The 21739-nt window shown below is 35.5% G+C and overlaps 1 protein-coding gene across 1 annotated transcript in view; it reads right to left on the reverse strand.

Moving 5' to 3' along the window:
- KCNU1 (potassium calcium-activated channel subfamily U member 1) overlaps positions 1-21739 on the reverse strand; it is a 154153-nt gene that overhangs the window by 123552 nt on the left and 8862 nt on the right. The window contains exons 3-10 of the mRNA XM_060182759.1: positions 17007-17068; positions 15142-15232; positions 14035-14146; positions 12894-12969; positions 11652-11727; positions 6264-6434; positions 5050-5141; positions 941-1051 (exon numbers count right to left, since the gene is read on the reverse strand). Of these exons, the coding sequence (XP_060038742.1) occupies positions 941-1051; positions 5050-5141; positions 6264-6434; positions 11652-11727; positions 12894-12969; positions 14035-14146; positions 15142-15232; positions 17007-17068 (791 nt within the window). The remainder of the gene's footprint in view (positions 1-940; positions 1052-5049; positions 5142-6263; positions 6435-11651; positions 11728-12893; positions 12970-14034; positions 14147-15141; positions 15233-17006; positions 17069-21739) is intronic.

The raw sequence follows: 21739 nt of genomic DNA on the forward strand, positions 1-21739 counted from the left end.
TCTGTCTCTCACCCTCTACTTAAATCATTATCATTATCATCATCATCCAGTGGAGAGATAACCCTGTTAATAAGAAAGTTAAAAAGAAAAAATATTTTTACTTCTATTTGAATTTCACATTTCCAATTCTAATAATCATCACTGTAACATAAAGCAAACAAGACCTGTGCACAAAATTATATCACATATATAATAAAAACACAGAATGATCTAAGTTATAGTCATTAAATAACATAAATATATACACATAATGGATCGACCTGCCAACTCCTATGTTCAGCAGAGAAGCAATTACAGAAGCCAGGCCTTCTACCTTCTGTACCCCATAATGGTCCTTGGTCCATGTTCCCAGAGAGATAAAAAATAGGAAAGATTTCAGTGGAGGGGATGAGATATGAAACTCTGGTGGTGGGAAATGTGTGGAATTTTACTCCTCTTATCTTATGGTTTTGTCAATATTTTCTATTTTTTATTTTATAAATAATTTAAAATTAAAAAAGAAAATAAAAAAATAACTGATGAAGTATGTTGTAGAATATTTTCAGCAATTAATTGTGAGGTTGTCTTTTTTTTTTAAAGAAAGATTTATTTATTTTTAAATTTATTGTTGAATAGAGACAGAGAAGGAATGGGAGATAGGGAGGGAGGCAGTCAGACACCTGGAGCCCTACTTCACCACTAGCGAAGCTTTCCGCCCACAGGTGGAGACCAGGGACTTGAACCTTGCTCCTTGCACACTGTAATGTACACGCTTAACCAAGTGCTCTACCACCTAGCCCTTTGTAGTTGCCTTTTCATTTTGCTTTTTTTTTCCCCCTAATGATCTATAAATACTACACAGATGAATTTCTGTTAAAGATATACATATTTCAAGAATTAAATTAGATAATGTGAGCAAATGCAGGAAAAAGAAAACATCTATATATGTACATATACTTACTCTCCCAGAAAAACAATTTCAGTGTTTATCTCCCCTTTCTTACGGCGGAGAAAATTCCTAAGGAAAGCAGTCACACTTTCAACAGTGATGTTTCCACAAACCACAATGAACCTAGGTAGCAAGAACATATGAGGTGGATCACCTGAGGAACAGAACTAGCAGTACCATGATTTATATATGGATAATTTGCTTAAACATAATTTTGAATGAATGTGGTATTTGAATTGGCTATGTTTTAAAAACAGCAATACGTCATCTGGTGGAACATCAGACTTGTGTAACTGAAAATCCCAGTTCAAGTTCAGCACTGCCAATAATACCAAGAGCTGAGAAGTGCTCTGGTCAGAAAAAACAAACCAAAAAAAAAAAGAAAAAAAGAAAGAAAGAAAAGAAAAATAGAAACACTAAGGACTTCAATATATGATACACTTTCTACTTCATCTGATATGGGGTATTAATACACATTTTAATTATACATGTCATGACTGTTATTGTATAATTACATGCATGCAATTTTGGACATGTATATATCACTTCATTTGATTTCTCACTATTTGCTAGTTTTTTTTTTAATTTGGGAATAACAGAGGCTCAGATATTTCTTTGAATTAACTAAATTCTAAGGTATTTGATTTACCTGCTCTAAGGCTATATAGTAGTAAAACCAAAACAGAGATTCCAATGTAAAGAGATCTAGGACAGATGCAAAAAACATATGCATATAACTTTAATGGTAAAAAAATAACTGTCCCCCACACCTATGGAAATCTAATATTTGATAAGGGGGCCCAAAGGATTAAATGGAAAAAGGACGCTCTCTTCAATAAATGGTGCTGGGAAAACTGGGTTGTAACTTGCAGAAGAATGAAATTGAACCACTCTATCTCACCAGAAACAAAAATCAACTCCAAATGGATCAAAGACCTAGATGTCAGACCAGAAACAATCAAATACTTAGAGGAAAACATTGGTAAAACACTTTCCCACCTACACCTCAAGAACATCTTTGATGAATCAAACCCAATTGCAAGGAAGACTAAAGCAGAAACAAACCAATGGGACTACATCAAATTGAAAAGCTTCTGCACATCCAAAGAAACTATTAAACAAACAAAGAGACCCCTCACAGAATGGGAGAAGATCTTCACATGCCAGACATCAGACAAGAAACTAATCACCAAAATATATAAAGAGCTCAGCAAACTTAGCACCAAAAAAGCAAATGACCCCATCCAAAAATGGGCAGAGGATATGAACAAAACATTTACTATAGAGGAGATCCAAAAGGCTAACACACATATGAAAAACTGCTCTAGGTCACTGATTGTCAGAGAAATGCAAATTAAGACAACACTAAGATACCACCTCACTCCTGTAAGAATGGCATACATCAAAAAGGGCAGCAGCAACAAATGCTGGAGAGGTCGTGGGGACAGAGAAACCCTTTTACATTGCTGGTGGGAATGTAAATTGGTTCAGCCTCTGTGGAGAGCAGTCTGGAAAACTCTCAGAAGGCTAGACATGGACCTTCCATATGATCCAGTAATTCCTCTGCTGGGGTTATACCCCAAGGACTCCATAACACCCAACCAAAAAGAGGTGTGTACTCCTATGTTCATATCAGCACAATTCATAATAGCTAAAACCTGGAAGCAACCCAGGTGCCCAACAACAGATGAGTGGCTGAGAAAGCTGTGGTATATATACACAATGGAATACTATGTAGCTATCAAGAACAATGAACCCACCTTCTCTGACCCATCTTGGACAGAGCTAGAAGGAATTATGTTAAGTGAACTAAGTCAAAAAGATAAAGATGAGTATGGGATGATCCCACTCATCAACAGAAGTTGACTAAGAAGATCTGAAAGGGAAACTAAAAGCAGGACCTGACCAAATTGTACTTAGGGCAACAAAGTAAAAGCCCTGTGGTGAGGGGTAGACATGCAGTTTCCTGGGCCAGTGGGGGGTGGGAGTGGGTGGGAGGGATGGGTCACAGTCTTTTGGTGGTGGGAATGGTGTTTATGTACACTCCTAGCAAAATGTAGACATATCAATCACTAGTTAATTAATATGAGAGGGAGAAAATCAATTGTATGTCTCAAAGTTTTTCAAAACACAAACTGAATCTTTTTAATATATAGGCTGTGTATTTGATATGCGGACTCTCTCAAAAGCCTAGACCAAGTAGATCAGAAGCATCCAATAGCACAGCTATATACAAGATACTGGGTACTTTACAGTAAACCATAACAAAAGGACTTTTCAAAGTTAACCCAATTACCAAATAATGTGATGATAACATTAACTATCGATTGTCTTTTTGAACCCTAAGACAGCAGGAACCTCACATCTCCACTATAGAGCCCCTACTTCCCCCAGTCCTGGAACCCTTGGATAGGGCCCACTTTCCCATATGCCTCTCCCAATCCATATCAAATAGTATTGCATGCACCGATCACAACCTAACCAACGCAACGATTGCCACCTCAACATGCTTCACCTCAGACTGTGTCCAGAGACTTCACGTGTGGAATGACAACCGTTCAGCTTCATTACTCAGGTGAGACCTTTCCTTTCATAGTATACTCTAATTCCATCTCAGGTGGTTCACTTTCTAACAAAGTCCCATAACCTGGATATACACCAGTTTCTTTGAGAGAGAGCTTACGTTCACACGTATCCATAAACTACTGCAAAATATATACCTGAAAGCAGAAGTACACTAGAGTTTGCAGTGAGTACCTCCCTAACACTTCCTCTCCACTATTCCAAGCTTTGGGTCCATGATTACTCAACAATTTGTTTGGCTTCGTATGTTCACTCTCTTTTCAGTCACCAGGTTCCGGATGCCATCAGGATGCTGGCCAGGCTTCCCTGGTTTGAAGACCCCACCAATGTGTCCTGGAGCTCAGCTTCCCCAGAGACACACCCTACTAGGGAAAGAGAGAGGCAGACTGGGAGTATGGACTGACCAGTCAACGCCCATGTTCAGTGGGTAAGCAATTACAGAAGCCAGACCTTCTACCTTCTGCAACCCACAATGACCCTGGGTCCATGCTCCCAGAGGGATAGAGAATGGTAAAGCTATCAGGGGAGGGGGTGGGATATGGAGATTGGGTGGTGGGAATTGTGTGGAGTTGTACCCCTCCTACCCTATGGTTTTGTTAATTAATCCTTTCTTAAATAACAAAATAAATAAATAACTTTAAGTATACTGATATATAACATATTTTAAATATATATTTCCCTTATGTTAATTTTAGCCCATGTTAAAATTTCTATAAAATATTAACTCAGCATGTCTCATATTGCCTTTACTTGGGGTAAATTGGGCTAGACTTGATTTTTAACTGTTTTTTTATTACTGTTTTCATTCCTGTCATTATTTATTCTAATATTCTAAAAATAAAGTTAAGATTATTTTAAGAGACTTTATCCCCATTTAGTGTCTTTTGTCTACAGTAAGTAAAGAGTAAATAAAAAAGAATCACTTTGAATATTAGATCTCCAATTCATTTTTTTCTTCTTAGATAGGAAAAAGCATAGTGGAAACTGAGGTAATATAGCCACAGAAAAAGAGGTTTAAAGTAACTAAAACTCCATTTCTTTTCTAGGAGAAAATAGTTGCTACATGGACAAAGTAATGATCAGTGAAGCTTTGTGTAGAAGGCTGAAATTTCTTCCTACTGTAGTAATCTTGTTAATGCATAAACTACATTTGGTTTAGGGAAGTTAGGCCTGAAGCCACCTAGCTGAATAATTTTGTTTTAATTTAAAACATGATTTTAATCTGATATATTATTTAAAGCTTGTCTTGAGTTAACTACATGATTAAAATAAATATGAAAATTAGTAATGGGTAGAAGAGAATAAAGTGTATAGAAATATTGTCGAATCAGTATTTGGCTTATCTATTTAGCTGACTTACTGCTGCTATAATTATCTACACAGTAGTTTTATCAAGTGCCTAATATTTTATTCTTATGGTATATAAAAAACCAGTACCCTGAGTTTGCCAATTTATTCTCTTAGATCAAGGTAACAAGTGTTTAGATAAAGGTGAACAGAATATTCCAAACTAAACTTTATACTTCAAAGCTACTTACTTCTTCCCTTTAACAATTTCATAGTCCTGGGTGTATCTTCTCTTGTTGGCAAAAAGTTCTATCATTTCAGGGATGAAGTTAGCAAATAGCACCTAAAAATAATTTTAAATATACTTAGCCTTAATATCTTGAAGATATTTTAAAAATCTGAGATTATCAAAGAGGACAAAACTACACAAAATCATCCCTTATATAGGAATGCCGTGACTGTGAAACTTATTTCAAAGAAGAAAAACATCACCAAAATAATTTCTGGTGGTGCTCACACTTTTCCCTCCTTTAGCCTTTGCATTTGACAAAAATTTAGTAAAATACTTTCATCATCATGATGAAAGTAAAGATAAGCAGGGAGTTACTCCATTCTCCCTTCTTCCAACAGTCCTTTTAACTCTGATTTGATCGTTTAACTCTATGTGAGGGCTTAAGGAAAATAAAGAACTCAAGACAGACTGAGGTTTAGGGGAAAATATTGAAATGAAGAAATGTAACCATGTGGACAAGGGACTATTAGAAAGGAAAAGTAGAAATCTGTATAATGGCTTTTAAAGATTTGAAGTTAAAGACACTACATGAAAAGGAATGTTCTTTTGTCTTTTTGTACTAATGAACCAAGAACAGTTATTCAGTTATCTAAAGAAAAGTGCTTGCTTGTTCATCTTTGGAAGAAAAACTTTAGGGAGTTGAGGTTAAATAGCATAATGGCTATGCAAAGAGATTCTCATGTCTGAGACTGTAAAGTACCAGGTTCAATCCCTGGCACCACCATCAACCAGAGCTGAGTAGTACTCTGGTAAAAAAAAAAAAAAAAGAAAAAAAAAAGAAATACTTTATCAGATGGACCCCCCCCCAAAAAAAATGAAGAAAGATAGGATTTCCTACATCTATGTAGAAGATAATAAACAAAAAAACAAAACAAAAGAAATACTTTATCAGAGGCCCCCCCACACACACACATGAAGAAAGATAGGATTACCTACATCTATGTAGAAGATAATAAGAAAAAACTGCTCTATATTGTCTACCATTTTTCATCTCTAGCTACCAAGTAATTACATCAAGTGTTCAAAAGGGTGCAACTGACAATCTGGAATCTAAGTATCTTTTAACACTACAATCTTCAATTTCAGACATATATTGTTTTATTCATTATCATTAGTTAAACATTTCTTTGGTTTATATGACTGTATTAAATATATATTAAAAATATTCCTCACCAAACTCCCTAGAGTGAACAGCATGATGAAAGTCCGTCCTAGGGATGTCTTGGCTACCACATCTCCAAAGCCAACTGTTGATGTTGTTGCCATAACCAGATAAATGGAGTCAAAATAGGATATATTCTGTGAATTTCTACCTCTGAGCCAGGGATCACCAGAATTTTCAACCTGTCCAAAGAGAAAAGACTCAGGGAAGGTCTCAGAGAAGAATTTAATGGGAAGTTCATGAAAAAAAACAAGTAAACAACAAAAATAGACACGACACTGAATTAGTTTCACTTACATTGATACAAATGAAATATGAAATGATACCGAAATTATTGTGAATTGATGTTCAAACTGTGGATTATCTTGTTTTCTGCTATTTCGATTACTATTGAAATCTGCAAGGCATGCACTTTGAAACAGATATTTAGAATACTTCACAGAGGCAATATGTCAGAATGCCTATATCTCTTTCTTTTTATGTGGGCACATCATAATACACTAGTACCACGGGTCTCTAGAGTCTCTAAGATTCAGCACTTACTTTTATTCTTATTTTGTCATTAGATCAGGATTATAGTTAAAGAAAAAGTACTTAAGTACTTCATTATCTTGAGCTAAAGCACTTGAATACTAGTTCTAAGCAAAAACAAGCAAATAAAATTTCCAAGTTATTATCCACCTCCCCACAAAAACTAGGTTTTTAATTTTTTATATTTATTTTCCCTTTTGTTGCCCTTGTTGTTTTTTAATGTTGTTGTTGTTGATGATGATGTTGTTGTTAGATAGGACAGAGAGATATGGAGAGAGGAGGGAAAGACAGAGGCAGGGAAAGAAAGACACCTGCAGACCTACTTCAGCACCTGGGAAGTGGCTCCCCTGCAAGTGGGGAGCCAGGGGCTCCAACTAGAATTCTTAAACCGGTTCTTGTGCTCCTTGCCAGTTCCACTGTGCTACCGCTCGACTCCCACAAAAATATTTTGATTTAATTTTTGTTTTACTTTTTAATTTTTATTGGGGGAGTAATGTTTTACAGTCATTGTCACATGAGTATGATTTCCTTAGGCACCAAGACTCTACAGTTCTTTTCCACCCTTCCTTACCCAGAATTCCTTGTTTTTTGAGGCTATATATAATGCTCATGTTTCACTTTGTTTTCTTTTTTCCTTAATCCCTCCAAATCTATAAAAGTGAAATGGTGGAGATCTTGTTATTCATAACAAATGCCTTTCCAGCACAGTGAATTTATGTCAATGTGATGAATTTTAAGAGGTTATCTAAACAGAGAGCTGTTCACTACAACCTTGAGTAGAACACAACCCTCAGTGGAATTTTGTAACCTACAACCTGATACAGATTTCCAGGGTAGTGAAAAGGACTAGAGGTTGAATCATTGCCAAAGTCCAATTATTTCATGAGTATTGCCTTTGTGATTAAAATTTCTTTCTTTTTTAAAAAAAATGTTTATTTATTTAAGAAAGGAGACATTAACAAAACTATAGGATAGGAGGGGTACAACTCCACACAGTTCCCACCACCAGATATCCATATCCCATCCCCTCCCCTGATAGCTTTCCTATTCTTTATCCCTCTGGGAGTATGGACCCAAGGTCATTGTGGGTTGCAGAAGGTGGAAGGTCTGGCTTCTGTAATTGCTTCCCCTCTAAACATGGGCATTGACAGGTAATTAAAGTTTCGATAGAAACCAGAAAAGGAGGCTGCATGTTATCTCATCATATTAAACATACATTCAAGATCTGAGTCTTGAGACTTCAGTACCAGAGAGGAACACTATGCATGGAAGCTTCATGAATGGTGGAACAACATTATGGTGTCTATTTCTATTTTTTTCTCCCTCTTCCTCTCTGTCTTTACCAGACTGAAGGGAGGATGTCTGCTTAATGTGGTTGAATCAAGCAAGCATGAATCATACTTTGGAATTGGAGATGCTGGAAGAGTGGTACACATGAAGAGTATATGAAAACTCCTTATCCTTCCTTCAAACCCTGGAGGAAGTGATTGGAATGGTCAGTGAAAATCATGACACTTGGAATTATTATTGGAATCTATAATAACGGAACAATTTTGTAGGACTGAATGCTTAAGACTGTGGAGTCTGACACCATCCTCAAGACAATGAGTATCTGAATAATGTCTCTGGTTTGTCATGTATGTTAAGAGGCCAGTTCCTATTACATTGGAGGAAGATTTGATGATGTAGTGCTGTTTGTTTTGCACTTTTTAAAAAAATTTTTATTTCTCTCTGGCTTCCTTTTTCTACCTGAAAAAGTTAGCCCAGACTGGTGAAGCCCTAGGAATGACAAATTAAGAAAAATAACTGGTTTACTGGTGGTGATGGGGGAATACTTTCATGCTGAAATTGGAAATAAAACTCTAAGTATATATCAAACATTACTATGTGATTGTATATAATATAATTTTTATGTAATTATATGTAAAATGTACTTTTTTCATTTTCTCCAAAAATACTTCCAAGATATTTTGTATTACTAATTTATACAAAAAACAATAAAATGCCTGAAATTTCTGGGGAAACTAAAATTTTTGTTTTGTTAAGAAACAGGATGGATTATGCAAAGAGAAGGTCATGCCTGAGACTTTAAAATCCTAGGTTCAATCCCTCACACCAAACCAGAGCTGTGCTGCTCTTGTAAAAAAAAAAAAAAAAGCAGAAGAAGCAGAAGCAGAAGAAAGAAAAAGAAATAAGATGAAAATTAGAATTCATGTAGTTTGCTCAGATATTTGATTGTTTTTAAAAGTGATATGTCTGCTAAAGACCCTTTCTTCAATATGGTAAGTTTATGAGTATATCGAGTACAAATGCCTATGATAACTATTCCAGTGTAACTACGGTAGGTCTACTAGTCTGCTAATTTACTCCACTGACTCCTAAAGTCTTCACTTTTTTTTCTAAGATAAAGGTATAGTTAGAAAACCACAATTAAGGATCAGGAAATAATTCACCCAGTAAAGTACATCCTTGCTGTTCTTGAAGTGCTGGATTTAAGCCCTAGCACCACATGGGAACAATCATGACTAACACTTGGAGACTTCTATGGCTGGGGAAATGGTGCATTGGTGGCATACACCTCTCTTTGTCTCTCTCTTAAAAAGAACAGAAAATTGAGCCAGGGAAGCTACTAAATGATATTTTACAATTACAAAACTTTGAGTTCATTCCATATCATCTATCTGGACACACACACACACACACACGCACACACACACACACACACACACACCACAGATTTAAAAATGACTTGTCACCCATATGTGACATATGCTCATATACTCACATATTTATATTAAATTATTCAGATTTTTACATTTCTTTTTTCCTCTCTCTTTCTCTCATGGTAGGGCTTGCTTTGTGCCTGCTTGGCTTAGCAGACTTTTATTCTCACTCTCTCTTTTAATTTCTGAAAAGAAGGAGAGGAACTACAGCACTGTTCCACCACCTATAAAACTGCTATGCATGGTGCTCCTGTGTGTTATAAGGAGCTTAAACCTAGGTCTTCATGTATTGAAGCTTTCTTCAGTGTGGTGATATTTAGACTCAAATATACATTGCACACATAGCAAGGTAGCATACTATCTAACTGAGCTGTTGTGCTAGCACAATTTAAATAACTTAAAGTTTAACAAATTATCTTGGGAATTTCAAAGTATTCTCTATTCAGACTAGAACCTATTTTATTTTTCTTTACTTATTGGAAAGAGACAGAGGTAAATTGAGATGAGTAAAGAGGGAGATAGAGAAGGAAAGAGACATCTGATGCAATGCTTTATTGTTTGTGATGCTTTCCTCCCTGCAGGTGGGAACCAGGGGCTTGAACATGGGTCTTTACGTATACTGTCACTCTTTAACTCATGCATCTGGGAGACTATATTCTTAGCAAGCACAGATGGTCACATGTTCACACTGACAGAATGCAGGACTTTAATGTTCAGGTGATCCTAGTGGGGACTGTGTCCAATTCAAGGGTATACATAAGCATGTTTCAGGAGGTGACAAAGCATTGACCTCTCAAGCATGAAGTCCCTGGTATATAGTGGGGCATAGAGTGCACTAAAGTAACCTTCTAGTATCTGATCTCTTTTTCTCTTCCCCCTCCCCTTCCCCCTCTCTCTCCTACTCCTTCTTCCTCTCCCTCTCCTTCTCCCTTTCCCACTCCCTCTCCCTCGAGAAGTCAGTCTTTGACCATGACCTCAGATCAGATGGCAATGGCAGAGAGAGGTGCCAGAACTTTATGTGAACTCTCAATAACTGTTAGCAAATAAAGAAAAAGATTAAAAAATGAAAATAAAAAACATAAGTCAAGTAAAATGCACATACAGATGACATGTGCATTCTTCATTTAAACTATTATTGAAGGCAAAAATGAAAAGTTAAATTCGTATTATACCTTTCCTGTCACATTCTCTTGCCTATAATTCTGTGATGACCAACAGATCTCTATATAAGATATTGATGGTTGCATGTACAGGGTAGGCCTGAGTTCTTGCCTTCCAGATCCAGGGATCTGCCTTTGCTTCTGAGACTCTTGCTTGCAGGGAAATCTCTCTCCTATTTGAATGCCGAGGAAGTATGTAATGTGCTTCGGATTTCTTCAAGGTTTCTGTCAGTTTGTATTCAATGTTTTGATACTTTCTTTGTAAAATGAAGAAGGAAAGTCTTTGCCTTTGTTTTCTTTTTATTGTAATTGTTTTAATTAATCTTGAGAGAACTCTAGTGTTAAAGACTTCTGCTATATTCATAGTTTTATTTTTCTCAAAGTCTCTTGAATAACTTTAACATCCCACTTCACATTCTACATTTTATAATGATGGTGCTGTGCCAATAAAGTCCATGAATTTCATTCCTACTGTTAAAGTCCATTTACTGTATTGCTTATGATAAGCTTTTTTTAGAGTTAGAGGAGGCAGTTGCCTATACAGATTGACTTCAGAAGAACCAGGAAAGCCTCCATGTTCCCTTTTGTTACTTAGAAATTTTTCCTCCACAGCTCTCCAACTTTCTCAATAAAAGTCTCTAATTGAATTTATTTCTTGGACTCTTTATACAATGCTAGGATACTCTTATAGGAATGAATGTTAAATCCCCTCTATCACTCATACCTTTGAAGGGTAAGTTCATCAGATCCATTCCTGAAAGTAGCTTTTGAAGGCTAAAAGAGGGAACATGGTTATTTTGAATGCAGGAAACCCATATATTTGAAAAATATGGGGGTGGAAAGAACCCAGAACTAGGAATTAAGAGGACAAATCTTCTACTTGTTATGTTGATGGAAACAGGAGTATAGAAAGCTTATATTCATTTTTCAAAGAACTGGCATTTATGCTGACAGATAGTATTAGAGACTTTGATGAAAAGCTTACCAAATGGATGAATCCTGCTGCAGTGAGCCAGGTACTGATAATTATCGACAGTAGTTTTGAAAACTTCACTGTATTGCTAGAGAAAAATAGACAAATATAGCTGTGGACTTCTGACAGTTTCCAAAGAAATATAAATACCTTTAAGATATTATCAAAGTGTAGTTCATGAATCAGATATGTTAATATCACCATGAAGTATATTAGAAATACAAGACCGTACTCCCAGCCCCAACATATTGAGCTGCCTTGTCACTAGATCTTCTTGAGTTGTATGCACATTTGATTGAGAAACACAGTGCTAAAACACTCACAATCATATGTAAACTTGTTCAGAAAAGATCTCCACTAACTTCATATTGCACTGTTTTTCAAATTATAATGTATGTGGAACAGGTAAAATAAATAGATTGCTATGTCATCTGTTCCTGGATTCATAGGAATCCAGATGGCACACTTGCAGATTGAAAATTTGAGATCACAGCAATGTCATCATATTACGATATTCATATATTGTAACTACAATATACATATGTATAAGGCCTTTCAGTGACATGGACCAGAGAAGTCCTACTGTCTAACTGAAACATGTATGGCTTTTTGGTTGGCCTACTAGTTACACAAGACAAACCATTCTGTACCTGGCTTTTCCTGAACGTAACATTTTTCAACAGTGAAATTCACCTGGTCTAAATATGTGATGATCCTAGTGAGACCAAAGAGTAATGGAGATCTAAGACTTAAATGCTTAATGTTAGAAACATTGCTGATATAAGAGAGTTTACTATTTTTTTTCCAGTGAGCCATTTACATGGCTCTTTTCCTGTAAACAACAGGTCACTATTGAAAGTGGACAACTTTTCATGTTCACTGAAATTCCCTTTCATGCTTACATTCCATAATAGCAAATGTGGAAAAAAAAATAAAGCCTCTGAATTACTTTGATTATTTTGGGGAAGACCAAGGTAACATGTGTGGCAGGAGCTAGAACTGAAGCCAAATAGCTTTATATATCATGATTTTATAAAATTAGGAAGAGAAAAAAAACTCGACATTAATTTTGAATTCATGACCAATTTATGGCATTATAATGGTATAGAATAAGTTACTGTGACACTAAGAGCTAAGGAATTTCATGATTCAGTCCTGCGGTGGTGGTGGAAAACAAGAAAAGTTGAAAATTCAATGAATATTGAGTCTCACAACCCAAAAGTCAGTAGCACTTCAGCAAGAGCTTGCACTTACCTGGACTTAATGGCTCGCAGAAGTTGCAAGATTCGAGGAAGTTCTAGCAGGCGCAATGCTCTTAAAAACCTTAAACCTATAAAGCAATTGAAAGGAGAAAGCTGCCAAAAGAAGATGGGCATTGCAGGCAGTGATCTGAATTAGAGCACGATTGAGACTGCTTACATTCACTTCCCTCATGTGGATATAACATATAATATTAAATATATTATATATATTAAGGTCACAATTATTAGAAGTTAAACTCTTAATTCAAATCTTAACCCTGATACTTAATATTTGTTATAACTAAAACAGTTACATTATTTTCTCTAGCTATTCAGTTGTAAAATGGGGAGTAAAAGAGTTTTTACGGTATAGAACTGTTTAATTAACGTAAAACAAGTATAACCATGCCTTGATTGCAATCCACACTACAGATAGTTTATTCCACTTAATTATTTCATAGAATGAAGAACAAACTTTTCATAACCTAGTTAAGCTCCTGAGTACAGAATATGGCATAGTCATGTTTGAATGATATCTTGCTCTATATAGTTTAATAATAACAATGTCATGGAATAGTTTACAGATAGTAATTATAATATAAAATTACATAAAACCAAAGTCTTCATAGCATGAGATTACTGTCAATTTGCACCCATGTAAAGGGAAGTGATTATTTAAATAAGTCTTTATCTTGCTATGTCATATCTGGAAATTATTCTTTCTGATTTTTAAAGACTTGGACCCCATTGCAGCTTCAGTGTTGTGGTATCTTTCCCTCTCTTTGTGTATGTTCCTTTCTTTCTGAAAGTCATCCTAGAGAATTAAACGTTAGAGATGACGATGATGATACTTTAAAAAACAAGAGAGCTTCCTTTTAATTTCCTGTATAACATGTGGGGTTCTAGAACAAAGTTGCTTCAGAGGAGATGGTTGCTGGGTGATGATCTTGCCTTTCAGGTTGTGAAAGACATAGTTCAGAAATGCTAAATGTCTACATGGGTTTTCACTGGTAGACAGAAAGGTTAAACAGAAGCCAGAAGTGTATTGCAGAAGCATACAATTGCACTGAGGAATATTTTAAAGATAGCATGTAGGAACTAAAGGAAAATGAAGGCTACTTTTGAATGTATGTTAACTTCCACAACACACTTACCTAACCAATTACTTTTCAGATAAAAAGAAATAAAAGTTGGTGGGATGGTAAAGATGTCCACAATTGAGTTCATCTCCAACCAGAATTTGATCTTGTCATCAGCTGCCACAAACTATGGAAACAAAAAACTCCAAATATTGTTATCCTCACAAATCATAAGTGAGCATAGCAGCTCACTTGTACCTGTTTTAGGTATTCAGTAAATGAACATAATATTGTTTTGCTCTTCAGATCTTAACTCTAAAACTTCAAAACAACCACACTGACTTGCTTGTGGCTGCTACAACTTTCTGATATCTGTAATTTTGTAAATAACAGTCAAAGCACAAAATATATAATGATTTTCAATAAAAAGGATGCCTCTGCATCAGTCAAAACTTCTGCTTATAAGCATCCCTATTTATACTAAGGGAACAAGTCTTCCAGAAAGGAGAGCAGCCTACTATAAAATGATTTTGATACTCAGTGTGATCAAAATATGATTTGAAGGATGTCTGATGTGTGTGTTTGACTCCTGAACACCACTGAGGTTAGTCCAATGTTTATTGTCAAATAGTTGAAAATCCTCAGATCTAACTTATGATCAGTTCTCCTTATCTGAGATTTCTGCATCTAGAATTCAACCATGATTGATTGAATATGCAAATGTGAATCTGCAGAATTGTTTTACAAACATAAAATGGATAATACATTGGAATCTAGTTATTGATGGGACAGTAATACACATCTATCTAATAAATTAATATACAGTAAAAATAGTGCATAGTCACTCAAATATTTTATATAGCTGCATGACAGTGCCATTGGTGGAATCACTGACATTCAGGTTCTGCCAGTTTGTAATTATTAGTAAAGTTTTCTTGGTGGTGGATGGGAAGACAATTAGAAGGTGTAGGAGACATAACATTCTAAAAAAAAAAATGAATAATTTGCATCTGCATTGAAAAAATTGGCTTGATGTCAAAGTTTCAAGTGCAGGATTGAGTTTTTTTAATAGGGTACAGCCCCTCTAAGTTTAGATGTTGAAAACAAACTAAAATATTCACAGATTTCTTTATTTTGTCTGCTGCTTTCATTTATGTACTGGCAATTTCAGCAGGTACTTACTCTCAATCCAAAATAGAAACTGAAGAAACTATTGAAAATCAAATCGATTACAATGGTTATGTCTTCAAATGAAGAGCAGGTTCTAACAGGGCTAGAAAAAAAAGAAACAAGGCAAGTTCATAAAGCATTCATTTCAAAATCTTTGTTTATACAAATAAAGGAAAGAGTAAACAATTTTATACTTTTTCCATCAAAAATGAATAATTCAGATACCTAGATTTAGATCTCAAGGAAGTTAGTTTTCTCTTTAGAATAAAGAGATATATGAACAGATCCACTCTACTGTGAATTGAGCTAAAAATAACAGGAAATTTACTTGTTCCTTTATTTTTTTCTTTTTTTATTTTATTTTTTTACCTCCAGGGTTATCCCTGGGGCTTGGTGCCAGAACAAGGAATCCACTGTTCCTGGTGGGCATTGTTTCCAATTCATTGGATAGGACAGAGGGAAGTTGAAAGGAGAGGGGAAGATAGGGGTAGAGAAAGACACCTACTTCACCACTTGTGAAGCGGACACCCCCACACACACAAGTGGGAGCCAGAGGTCCAACTGGGATAATTATGGGGATCTTTGCACTTTGTACTATGTGTGCTTAACCTGGTGTGCCACCGTCCAGCCCCCTGACTGTTCACAGTTTGGTGGCCTTATTTATACATTATTAATGGAGATTTAGAAATATAGAGATTATGGGGAAACTTATCCTGATTTATAAGGCCATTTACCCAATTAGATTTCTGTATCTTTCTGCTACACAACTACCATTGGTTAAATGAACTGATCTGAGTCATAGTCAAAGAAAATTTCTTAAACTATCTATAAGGAGCTCATGATGCCACATCCCCTGGTTTTCCTAATGTCTCTAAGGCTGACTTTTGTGACACTTGAGTCCCAATTCTACTGTGAAATTCAATATAATTCACAGTTTGTGTGCTGTCACAGTGGATAAAGCACTGGACTTTGAAGTGTGAGGTCCTGAGTCAGATCCTCAGTAGTGCATACACCAGAGTGATTCTCTGGTTCTGTTTCTCTCTCTCCTCTTGTCTCTCATTAACAATAATAAAAAAAAATCCAATATGGGGAGATGGGTGGTGGTGCACCTGGTTGAGCACACACTGTAATGTGCAAGGTTCAAGCTCCAGTTCCCCACCCGCAGGAGGAAAGCTTTAACTAGTGGTGAAGCAGTGTTACAGATGTCTCTCTGTTTCTCCCTCTCTTTCACAAACTTCCCTTTTGCTTTCTGGCTGTCTCTATTCAATACATAAACAAAAATAAGATAAAATAAATCCAATATGATTCTCAGAGTATTTGGCATGATGTTTGGATTATATTGAATTATATCCATGAAACTAATCAAACTTTGATTTAGAACTTGGAGATTTCTTCATAGAAGAACAGGTGATAGTTTGTTCCTTCATTTTAGGTAAAATGAGACCTAACATTTTATTTTATCAAGACCGTCCAAAATTCCTTTTTCTCTGTAAAAAATCTTGAAATAAATGCAGAACTTATGCTTCAACACCTAAGACATTATGGGCATAAAAAAGATCTTCATAAATGACCCAGTGAAGAAAATAATAGCTAGGAATTTGGAGTCCTAGAAATTTTTATAGAGTAGTAGTTTATATAACATCTAAACTAGCAATACAGCATAGTGGAATTCAGAGAAACTCATCCATTATTTCGTGGAGTTGTGTTTAGTGCTTTCTGGAAGGTATTAAACACATACTTTTTCATGAGTTTGTGTGTGTTGTGTGTATACTCATTTGTAAGTATATTAAGTATTATTCTTGAGATGAAATTCCAAGTTAGTTGTCAGCCTAGTGATGCACCAGATAAAGATAAAGATAGTGAGGGATTTTACTCACTGAATAGAGTTGACGAAATAAATTATGAGAGACCCGATGCTTAATACAAAGACAAGGATCACCTAAAAAACAAATAAGCAAATAAAAAAATAGAGACAAATGAACAAATCCATTGAAATGGCATGAATAATACCCAACATTTTTTTTTAACCAGAACACTGCTCAGCTCTGGCTTATGATGGTACAGGGGATTCCAACAATTTTCTTTAATTGTACCTATATATATTAACTATTTTAATACATTCCATCACTTACTTATTGATTCAAAAAATTATTTCAGTGTTACTGAAATTCAATGTACTCACCTATTTATTGCCTAGCTTTAACAATTTCAGAATAAACAGTTGCTCATACTGATGTCTCTAAAGTTTTTTTTTAATTTTAAGAAATCCTATCATTTATTCATCCATTCACTCATAAAACTTATTATTTCTCAGTATGTTATATACCTTACTAAATAATGATAGAAAACTGAGGTCAATAATTATTGACTATGGACTTGAATAATAAATATTATTAAACAGTTGCAAATGTGTCCATCTAAGTTAAGGCTAAGGAATGCCTGGCTCATAGGCCATACATTGCCAAAGAAATCATTTGATATGCCCTGCCAAGGAATCCAGAACTTTTTCATAGCAACACTAAGTGCTAATTTTTAAGTTGGTAATTGTTTATGGCCTTAAAATGATGTTATAGATATTCAAAACCCCTTGGCAGATGACAGATTCTTCACACATGATGGAAGAGGTGGTCAGAATGTGACAGGGAAAGGGCTATAAAATGAAGAAAAGAAAAATGAATATTTTTAGCATGCCAGTGTATTTGGTTGATAAATAAATTGTGGAATGTAATCAGAAAACATTCCACTCAAAACTCTGTGCATTTGAATGATATCTTTTCACAACTTTTGTGATTTTTTAAGGTAATATCTCGTCATTTCTAGTTACCAAAATAACTAATTTGTAAATATTTTCCGTTCATTGTGATACTAACAATACAACTCTGAATTTTGTTTAAAATTAAAACTTTAGTCCATTTCAGCCTAATTGTTGTTGGGACAGGCTGCATATATTGGGAAAGGGGATAGTTACTTCTAGATGAACCATGCTTTGGGTTTGTTTATTTTCAGTTAGCCACTGAGTAAGCCAACTTTCATGACCCAAGTATCATTTTGGTTATTGGGATACAAGCAGGAATAGCACACACAAATAGCCCCACCTTTACGAAGTCTATCATCTACACAATGATGTGTGATTCATACAGTATGTTAAAAGATATATGCCAAGAAGATAAAATAGAACAACAGGCCTTGAGAATACCAAGAGAAAGGCAGAAGGGGCATAATCTTTGTAATATTTAATTGCTAAGTGACCCACTTATAGTTCCATTGACTTGGGAGAAAACATATTCTTTCACTGGTTGCCCGAGTCCTTTGCTCAGTACACTTCATATTTATTTTCCTTTTTTTTTCTCTTTACCATTTTATTGCAGGCTTAATGGCTTATAGTACATGTTGACATATAGATATAATTTCTCATCTCCCCATGATAGGTGTCTGCAAAACACCTTCACCCTTAACTTATGTCCTATTCCATCAAAATGCACCATGCCCCATTACTCTCTCTACCCTCTCCCTCCCTCTTCTATCCCAGAGTCCTATGGTTTGGTGCAACATACCACAAATAGAGTTTCATTTTGTGTTTCCACTTTCTGTCCTCAAGATCTATCTGTAAGTGAGACCAACCAGTATTTGTCTTCCCATCTACATTCAGTCAGAACTCTCCCTTCTCCAGATATTTCAGACTTCCACACATTTAGCCCACAAAATTAAAAATTCTTTACACCAACAAATACTGGAAGGACAAATATCGTCAGTACTGCAACTTCTCTGGTATAGAGTAGCTAACCTGATAATCTTATCACCAATGAGTTAGATGCCAACTCCCATGTTCCCAATGTTCCAAGAGACAGAAATTGAAAATTTTCACTTGTTTCTCAAAAAATTTCTTATTTTTAAAATTTTATTAGTGATTTAATATTGACTTATACAATTATAAGATAACAGGGGTATAACTTTTCACCATTCCCACCACCAGAGTTCTGTATCCCCATTCCCTCCATTGGAAGCTACAATAGTTCTCCTAAGGTTGCAGATGTGTTAACTATTATTTATGCAACTATCTGTCTACATATGTATATATATTCCCATTTAAAAATCTTCTTCTTGGGTGGGGCTAGATAGCATAATGGTTATGCCCAAAGACTTTCATGCCCAGGTTCAATCCCTTGCATCACTATAACCCAGAGCTGTGTAATGCTCTGGTTAATTAATAATAGTAATAAATAATAACAGAGCAACCTTTTTTCTTTAGGCTGGGTGGGGAGAAATCACCCTTACAACTCTGCCACAACAATTGGTTTCAAAATCCTTCTTTATTCTAATTTATGCTAATTTAACATGTGATTGGACAAGTCTCTTAAAAACTTCCTATCATTTTCTTCCAATTTCTTTGTCAGTGACATTATGACTGGTTATTTGCTAATGAGAGTCACTACTGTCATTTTTTTAGGGACTAAGCACTTACCATAAGTTCTACTTTAACATAAAAATTGAGTATTGACAGAAACAGTTTTAAGTTACAGGGGTCTAATAAATGTGTTCCACTAGAAAAGCTTAGAACATATGTTGAAAGTGAATATATATTTATCAGCATATTAATCCTAATTAGCAAATCGTTTTCATGAAATACTTTATTCTCTTTATATATGACTATGTATTTTCCTCACTTATCTTTAAATGATTCTTCAAGTTACATATCAACATACTTCTAGAGAATTAGTGATATTTTGCTACCCTGAAAGACATAAAAATAACAAACACATACACACAAAAAAAAAACAAGAAGAAAAGTTTAGAAAGTACTAACCTCATGCCATAAACATAAAGAATCCTACCTAGGGGGAATCGGGCTGTAGCGCAGCGGGTTAATCGCAGGTGGCGCTAAGCTCAAGGACCGGCGTCAGGATCCCAGTTTGAGCCCCCGGCTCCCCACCTGCAGGCAGGTCCCTTCACAGGCAGTGAAGCAGGTCTGCAGGTGTCTGTCTTTCTCTCCCCCTCTCTGTCTTCCCCTCATCTCTCCATTTCTCTCTGTCCTATCCAACAACAACGACATCAATAATAACTACAACAATAAAACAACAAGGGCAACAAAAGGGAATAAAAAAAAATTAAAAAAAAAATAAAGAATCCTACCTAGGGACTGGGTGGTGGAGTGCATATAGTCCAAAGCGTAAGGACCCACACAAGGATTCCAGTTTGAGCATCCACCTCCCCATCTGCAGGGGAGTCTCTTCATGAATGGTGAATCAGGTCTGCAGGTGTCTATCTTTTCTCTCTGTCTCTCTCTCTTCCCCCCCCCCTCAATTTATCCCCATCCTATCCAAAAAATTGGAAAAAAAAAAAGGTCACAAGAGCAGTTGATCTGGAGTGTAGGCACCAAGTACAAACAATAACCCTGAAGACAAGAAAAAAAAAAAAAAACCTTTCCAGAAATAATATATAGCAAAAGGAAAATTTATGTGATATATATAGTGCTAGCAGTACATACTGTTTTGTGAGTCGGAAGGAAATACTTTTGAAAGGAATTTCACATTTTATTTCAGCTGGAGAAGCAAAATCTCAGAAGTGCTGACTCTCTGGGAGGGACAGAAAGCTCTTCACATGTGTTGGAGAGACTTTAGACTGAAAATGGAGCTAGGAAGACAAAAAGATGCCTCAAGGAGGCACTCAAATGCCAAGCATTACTTTCTTGTTTCTCTTAGGAACACTTATTTTAGAATGAAAAGCTTAAGATCTTTTTTCGAGAGAGCCTTGCTTATAGATCCACTTGTCACACTTACCTTTGTGGAACAAAAACAGAAACAGGAAAGAACAATAAAATAGGAAAGGGGAGGGGATTAATTCACAGAGAGGTACAATCAAATATAAGTAAATCTAGACTAATTTAAAGAAGAAAAAATTTGATACAGTATATTAGTTATTACACTTATGGTAACCACAATGAAGAAATAAGAACCAGAGATCTACAGAAAGTACAAAAGAAATCAGAGAGGAAATCATCATCAAAACTCACCCCCTCAAAATGACAAATAGAAGCAACTGAGAAAAATAATAATTTAAAACCATCTCAAAACAAAAATTAGGCTGGATGTGAATAAACCACATATATCAATAACCACCCTAAATGTGAATGGCCTAAATTCACTGGTCAAAAGACTCAGCATAGCTAAATGGATTAAGTATAAAATCCATCGTTATTAGTAGATATCGTTAAATCACATAAAACATAATGAGGTCTAGTATAGTAAGGTGAATCCTAATCATGGGATTTTTGAAGAAAAGCAAGCTCACAACTAGCTTGGTTACAATAGTAATTATTGCCTTTTATAAAATACCAATACTACAAGGAACCTACCCATTGATGTTTAAAATTAGTATTTCTCCTAGTCATGGAACCTCTAGGACTTTGCTTCTTTCTCTTGATGCCTCTCCTCTCAAATCCTTACTCTATTATATTGCTTCTGATGATCTCAGCTAAATCAATGCAACCAGTGCCACCATGCCATGCTATGCTGCCACCAACTTTTTACTTCTGATTGTATCCAGAGATACCAAGCCTCAGTTATCAACTTTCCAACCCCAATAATCTGTTGAGACTTTCCCTAACATATGG

Source organism: Erinaceus europaeus, chromosome 2, assembly GCF_950295315.1.
Source record: "Erinaceus europaeus chromosome 2, mEriEur2.1, whole genome shotgun sequence".
In the NCBI taxonomy this organism is placed as follows: domain Eukaryota; kingdom Metazoa; phylum Chordata; class Mammalia; order Eulipotyphla; family Erinaceidae; genus Erinaceus; species Erinaceus europaeus.